At 32.9% G+C, this 7,794-nt stretch overlaps 1 protein-coding gene across 6 annotated transcripts; it reads right to left on the minus strand.

Annotated features, from left to right (window-relative positions):
- Positions 1-578: 578 nt before the first annotated feature.
- LOC128128046 (serine/threonine-protein kinase VPS15-like) lies at positions 579-5,118 on the minus strand. 6 transcript variants are annotated; one of them, XM_052766850.1, is made up of 8 exons: positions 4,683-5,115; positions 3,448-4,402; positions 3,110-3,365; positions 2,847-2,945; positions 2,648-2,772; positions 1,216-1,284; positions 848-1,073; positions 579-659 (listed from the first exon to the last, which is right to left on the minus strand). In XM_052766850.1, the coding sequence occupies exons 2-4, from the start codon at positions 3,991-3,993 to the stop codon at positions 2,941-2,943; spliced, it is 807 nt and encodes a 268-aa protein (XP_052622810.1). In that variant the 5' UTR covers positions 3,994-4,402; positions 4,683-5,115; the 3' UTR covers positions 579-659; positions 848-1,073; positions 1,216-1,284; positions 2,648-2,772; positions 2,847-2,940. The 6 variants fall into 6 exon arrangements, with proteins under 6 accessions (XP_052622810.1, XP_052622811.1, XP_052622809.1 ...); XM_052766851.1 differs by lacking the exon at positions 848-1,073; XM_052766849.1 differs by having other exon boundaries at positions 848-1,284.
- Between the last annotated feature and the right edge of the window lie 2,676 nt (positions 5,119-7,794).

Here is a 7,794-nt window from a genome sequence, read left to right on the forward strand (position 1 = left end):
AAAATGGAGACAAAAGCAACTGAAAAATAAGCTGGAAAACTAAAACTAGATTAAGTATACTAGAGAAAGCTAAAACCAATGTTGAAGCCCATATTGTGAAAGGAATCTGCTTACAGATGCAAAATATGGAACAAGTTTAAAGCTTGTTGGCAACATACAATATGGAATTGAGAAGTATTATGATGCTGTCAAGATTGACCCTCGTTATGTTGTAAAATTATCACATACTCTTTCTAATCTTAAATCAAACAATTTATTTGTTATCCTTTAATTTTGGCAACTATTACGATGGTTGTAACTAGATGTGGCTTATCCTTTTTGATTGAAGAACACAGGTTGGATGTTATGGTATGAAACTAAGATAAAAGGGCAAAATAGTCTTCTTTTGGGTAATGTCAAACTTGTCAGATATGCTCAAACTAAGAACAAGATTCAATATTATGGATGACACAAGGATACTAAGAAATGGTTTGACTATTTGAAGCTCTGGTGTAAAAAGGATTTAACACATAAAAGCATGCATATATGTTTAACTATATTATGGTAATTTGAAGTACAATTATTATTTAAGCAGTACCTTGATTTGTGTAAACTTAGCTTCCACATATGCTTTCTTTGTGTTTTCCCATGAATTTATATTTGATAGCTCCTTTGGTGATCTGTTGATCATTTACAAAAGGCAAAAAATATTAACCACACATTCTTTATGCATTAAATAAAAAACACTCATAAACTTACAACTTTATTTAAATATTTAGTGTAGGCAAAAGTCTTGATTCTTATTTTGGCATTTTTATTATATAAAAGAAAGATATGAAAGTGATTTATGCCTTTGGGAAGAGATTACCTCCTTTGAACTTCCACTTGCATTTATAATGCTTTGTTTAGCGGTTGTTTCCTAATGAATTAACAAGAATGCAAAAAAACTTGTCTCTTGCATTTATAATCTAAGTTGGTAAATCCAAGAATGTTAAGACTGTGATAATAATACGTCATGTTGATCGAAATAAATAAATGATCACAAAGCTTACGTCTCGATGTTTCGGGAATAAATTTGGTGAAATTCTATATTTCTACAAAACAAAATAAAACAAAACAACAGAAGGCTAGTAATAGTTTAATTTTTATGATGATTGGTGTATACAAAACAATTTATATGTATACAAACAATGTATCTGGACCTAAGACCTCTAATAATGAAAAAGTGAGATTTACCTGTATGTGGCTATTAACATGGTCGATAGTAAATCTTGTTATCCCCAAATATACCCTTTGGTGTTGCCCCTGAAAACCACAACAAAACAATGGTAATCAATGTTCATCAAAACTAAATGAATACAAGATATTTGAAGAGATCTAGTCAACTGAATGAACCACATAATACAGTCTGAATGGGATTTTTGTAGTCCAATGTTCTTTCTTTGTGTAAATATAGCTGTTGACCTCCCTTCCATTATAGGAAAAGGAGAGTGCCTTACCAACATCAAAGTCTAGTCTAATGTATGACTTCATTTTGGGATGAGATCGAATTAGCTGTTATTAACATAAGAAGCAAAATACAATATTAGTTAGTCGATCCTTACAATTAGTTACTCTTCTAACAAATTCCAACAAAGAATGAAGACCACATGGTATATTGACATAGGTTACCACTCCAACAGCTACCATGAGTGAGGTCTCGATGATAGTAACAACCATTCTCCTCGTGAAGCTCTGTAGATTTTGAAAACTCTTTTTTTTTTCAAAACTAACTTGATCCAAGTTTCTTGACATCTCTAAAAATATAACCCAAGAAAATCCGTTTGCATGATTTGCAATTGTTTCGATAATCATATAGTTTAAGTGCATTTTTTTTTCATATATTGATCAAGAAAGACGTTGTTTTAATAACATTTTTCTTGACAATGTTAAATCATTCACTACAATATTACTTATTGCAAAAATAAAAATAAAAATAAAAATAAAAACTTGTAGATTTAAGCATAAACGATTTAACAGATTTTGTATGAATAAATGTAAAGGTCATCCATTCTTATTGATCATTAAATCATAGTATTATCTTTTTAAGAGTTCATTTTATCGATGTGCAAAACTTGATGCAGTTATATATAGTTTTTCTTTTTTTCATATTGTCAAAAAAATCATGTCTTTTGTTTTTTTTTTTTTTTTTTTTGTATTTAGATTTTGAAGGGTTGTGTTTTATTCTCGACCAGATATGCTTCAATTAAAGCTATAGAGACCAGGTCGGTCTCAAACAGATGACCAACAATGGCTAACTTATTGGGTTCTTTACTCATTAATCACTCTCTTTAAACTTACATCTCCAAAGCCTCTTGAATGGTAATTTTTAAACCTTATTTTTCACTAAAATGTTTCCTTTAGTTGAATCTTAAATTGGTATTGTCTAATAAATGGTAAAAGGTTAGAGTAAATTAACAATACGACCATATGCTAGGCTATTTGCCACATGTTGGTTAGTATTGCCTTATTTCAATGGAGCTGCTTATGTTTATAAGCATTTCATCAGACCGACCATTTTACAGAAATCCACAAGTTAAAATATGGTATATACAGCGAAACAAGGGCATTCTCGGTAAACCAGATGATATTTTAACTGCTGCAGAGAAATTTATAGCAGAAAATGGACCTGAAGAGTTCGAAAGGCTTATAAGTAGGGTGAGTTTACATCGATGATAGTAACAACCATCCCATCATTATAACCCAAGAAAGTAGTAGCCCAATATCTTTGGTGAAATCATTCAATTTTATATCCTATATCAGAAAAACAATTAATCATATTATTAGATTAAAAAAACCGTAGTATCTCATAAAATTAATAATAATACCTCATCATCCTAATCAAAGTTTAATTCATAAACGCCTTCATCATTCAGCCATAAGTTGTATATTAACACCTTTGGCCCATGTGGCCCAATATCTTCAAACTGGGAAAGTTTATACAAATTTTAAAAAACAGAAAAAATAAATGAATAAACTTGTTGAATATAAATGATTAAATAAACCTGTTGCATTAAATCATCTTTTTAAAGAACCAAATTTATGTCGGTATTAATAGCAATAGGATTAGACAGACAAAAAAAAAACCTACAATGATCCCATCGACGAATTTTTAAGTCGGTCCCACCGGTTAATAAATCTCCACCAGGTAAAGGTAGCAATGAACGGATTCCATGTGATCTAGCAGGAGGTTCATTCAACTCATCTACTCTACACTTATAATTCACATTCCTTCTAGAATCACCTTTTGAATTTGTCTTGCTAGATGTAGATGTAGATGCTCTAGCCAATGCCCAAGGCATGTCAGAAATCTCACCATCGCTCTCATTATTTGCAACTCTCAACACCTGTATCCATTACAAAAAAAAATAAAAAATAAAAATCAGCACTAAGTTTTATAAATTAATCAATTAGCAAATATATTTCTACCTGAGGATAACTCCCATTTTCTGCATTCCAGAGAGAAACTTCATTACAACCTGCAGCAACATAAACAAGTGGCCTAACAGTTGTAGACAACGTGGTACTCTGAGGAGGGGCAAAAGGACACATGTCTTCAACAGGACATGGAACAGAATACTGCCATGAGTTCACAGGTATACCAAATCTCAAATCCCATAAAGTCAAACCCCCTATAGAAGACCCCGAAACAAACCAATTCCCACATGGACTTGTCACAAGAGTAGAAACATAACCCTCTTCTGGAATCACTTTCGTATTCCATGCGTTTGAATTCTGTCGCGTATCCGACAAATGGATTCCACAGTTGTGAATCATTTTCCCGTCATCACCATGCGAAGAGTAGTTTAACAGTGTTAGAATTGCACCTTCTCCGATTCCATTCTGTTTGACATCAGCGATTCCGGAGTATTTCTCGACAACAGTTCCGAGTCCTCGGGAGACGTAATCGACTGAGAACATGTGGATTATTCCATCGGATGATCCGACAACTACTTGAGCAGATCCATGGAGCATTGTGGCACAGAGTGCACGACTTCCTAAAGTTGAGTATACAAGAACAACTTCCCAACTAAAGAAGGCATTGCATAAGAAAGCCTTTCAGATAATACATCATCTGCTTTTCATTAAAGTCTAATAAAAAAGACAACAAGTCTTTATCATACCAGAATGTTCTTTTAGCTCTAAGAGTATCAGACTATCAGTAGCTCAAGTGATTATGCCAACAACGATTAAGTAAAAGCAGATAATAACAACAAACTAAGGAGGAAACATCATTGTTCACAACAAAAAAATACAATTCCTAGCTTATGTAACAAAAAAATTTTTAAAAATGTATACCTCAACCTCTACGGCGAGCAATATGTTGGAGCCATGTACAGGTTGCTCAAACTTCCTATGATAAATCATTCTCTTCCTACTTCACCTTCAAAATTAACAAAAAGTAAAAAAAAAAAAAAAAAATACAACATTTGTAACAGTGACGAATAAAGGGCGTATATACATTGTTCTTTCTCACCAAGGGAATTTCATCGAACACTTGGTGTTCGACTTATCAAATATCAAGTAGGAGACAATAAAAAACTCTGAACACTGATAGAGGATGAAAATGTAATAAGCAATGAACTGAAACTAAAATATAGATGAAATTCAAAACAGTATTCGTCCTATATGCGATTTTGACCACCGTTAGGGTTCACGAGTACCTGATGAGACGGTTTGGGTCCGAGGGACGCAAGCAATGCCGATTCTCGCCATTCATTAGTGACAAAGGGTGCGGTTGGGCATCAATCACTGATGATAAAGTAGGACGCCGAGATGATAAAGGGAGGACAACAAGAGAAGATGAAGAAAAAATCTCATCATTGATTAACCTTGTAGGAACCGCCTTTGAACTCTTAAACAGGTGATCAATTAGGGTTCTTGTGGCGAGAACAAAAAGAAATTTAAACCACACAATTTTTTTAATTAAAATTATAAAATAATATTCATATAAATCAAAAAATAGTTACAAACAATTAAAAAACTCATTAACTAACACCACTCACCACCACCACTCGCCACTACCACCCATCACTAACCACCACCACCCACCACCCATCACTACCCACCACCAACCATCACCATCCACCACCATCAATCACCCAACCACCACCACAACCACTACCTACCACACATCACCACCACCCGCCACCACCACCCACCATCACCACCCATTACTACCCACCACCACCAACCACTACCCACCACCACCACCCATTACTACCTACCACCACCACCAGCAACCACCACCCCGCCACCACGAAACAATTAAATTTTTTCCTAAATTACACCTATATATACTAAACAATTAAATCTATATATACTAAATAAAATAGTATCCTAGTCAAACTCTAAAAGTGGAAGAAAATCTATTTAAATAAAAACTTCCAAAAATATCCCTGGGACCAAAACTTTACCCGTTTTTGAATTAACCCAACATTTTCCTCCTTAATTCAGAAATGGTCAAGATCTTCACCTTCAAAATGGCCAGACTTCGCCTCACTATCGAACATCTCTAGGCCACCATTCACTTTGTGATGTTTTTATCCTTTTCCTCCTCCACTTCTTCTCTTCAAAGCCTTCTGTTTCAAAACTGTCAAACTATCATCATCATCATCATCGTCTCTGTTCCTATCAGTGAGCTTTCTTTCTTCATCATCATTAATGTTCCTTTCTTTTAAATTTTCAGAGATCATATCCATGCATTTAGTATTAGGAACATATTCTTGCCAATGAGGTCCAGTTTACTAGGAGGAGGCACAATCCAGTTTTGCCCTCCCAGGTTCTTAGGGGAATAGTGTCGGGTTCTAGCCGTGTCCAAAGCAGTGAAGCCCTTTAATGGGAAATTGGGTTGCTACGGATGATGTTGTTATCTCTTCGGGGAGGGATAGAACCTAGGTCCGTTGGGTGTTATGGCAAACTGCCTTATCAGATGTCACCGCCCGTTGCACCAAACCGACGTTCAAACAAAAATTAGGAACATATTCTTCATTTTGGGGTATGCTAATTTGCATTGTTTTGGACATCCTCTTGAGATGCTAACTCATACATCTCATGCCTAGCTTTTCTCCTTAACAACCTCCTATGAGTACTTCAACCAACAACAAGCCTCCTATGAGTACTTTGACTAACAACGGGGAGCCAATCATCAATCTCATCGGCCACATATAGGATCTTATTAGCATCATTCACTTAAGTGTTTATATATACAAAGTGAAAAACCCTACTACCTTAAACTATTAATATGCAACTTCTTTCAAATTGTTAAGTATTAATATTCTGAATTGAAAACAATAATGACAAATAAGAAATGACCATATACAAAGTAAAAATATACAAGCAAACATTTACGATTTCTATGCTAAAAGTATCACCATCTCCTCCACCTCCACCCTTAAACAATGTCATTAATATTATTATTTCATTTAATGCATTTATATGTATTAATAACACTAGTAATAGTAACAAGTTCAAAAAATAGTATTCTTATTTATATTTTATAATAATAATAATAATAATAATAATAATAATAATAATAATAATAATAATAATGAGGGTTCTATTTGTAGAAAAGTCCTAATATTTTTGTTTACAGAAAAGTCATAATATTTTTTGTTTACAGAAAAATCCCAATATTTTGGATTAGTTTATGAAATAGTCCAAAATTAATTTGGTACCGGTTTCAACCGGTCAAAAAGGGTCAAACTGCAATTTTTTGCCGGTTTTCGGGACTTTTTCGTTCAAAAAAAAATCTTGGGACCAAAGTGTAACTTTTCTAAATAAGGGAAACATAATACAACTGCAATTAGAATACATAATCAATACACAGATAAAGGAGAAAGTAGAGGCATCAGAAGGGAACGGGAGAGTTGTCGCAACAAGGGGAAGCGTATAGGTGGCGCCAGATGAATAGAAACGAAACACTATTCATGCCTAAATGTAAGTATTTACTTCCGTAGGCTAATCAAAACTTACTAATAAATAAACGTATGGGGCTGAATATCATAAAAGTCGCTGTAGCACAATTCCTTGCAAAACTGTGGCAAACTCGTCTCTTCTAAACCAAGAGTTCCAGGTTCAAGTCCTGGCAGAGGCATACTTTTTTTTAAACAAACTCTCAGCTTCTTCACCTTTGTGGCTACATATTTCTTATATATGATTTTCTCTTTTATTTTGTGAATAATAATTTATATTTAAAAGTATTTTAATAATTAATGTGTTAGATTGCATTCGAAGTATATATATTTTTAAAGAAAACAAGTGAGAATGTATTGTATCATGTATGTACATGGGTAAATTAAGTACAAATTTTTCTACACATTTAATTTGCAAATAGTCAATAAATGTTTCTTCTGGGTCCATGTCATTTAAATCACATCTACTATAATAAATGAAGGTTTTTTGTCACATGTTCTTTTCTTATTCATTTGGACACATGACATTTTCTAGAAATTTTAAATTTTGTATTTTCCACTTGTCATTTTATTGTATTTTTGATTTTATTAAATTAAAATTCCACATTTAATATATAAGATAATATATATGTAAAGTATTTATTAGAAAATGGTTTATATATGTAATGTATCCAATGCATTAAAGTCTCATTAATTTTAATAATTCAAAAAATTTCTTATTTTTCTTATAAATTTAAACTTTTCAAATTGTTAAAATTCTATATTTAATTTTTTTTAAATAAACTCATGTAATACATGGGTCTCACACCTAGTGTAAGAATAAGTTTAGCTTATTATGACATTCTTAGTGAAGGCCAAAAGC

Source organism: Lactuca sativa, chromosome 8 (genome assembly GCF_002870075.4).
Source record: "Lactuca sativa cultivar Salinas chromosome 8, Lsat_Salinas_v11, whole genome shotgun sequence".
In the NCBI taxonomy this organism is placed as follows: domain Eukaryota; kingdom Viridiplantae; phylum Streptophyta; class Magnoliopsida; order Asterales; family Asteraceae; genus Lactuca; species Lactuca sativa.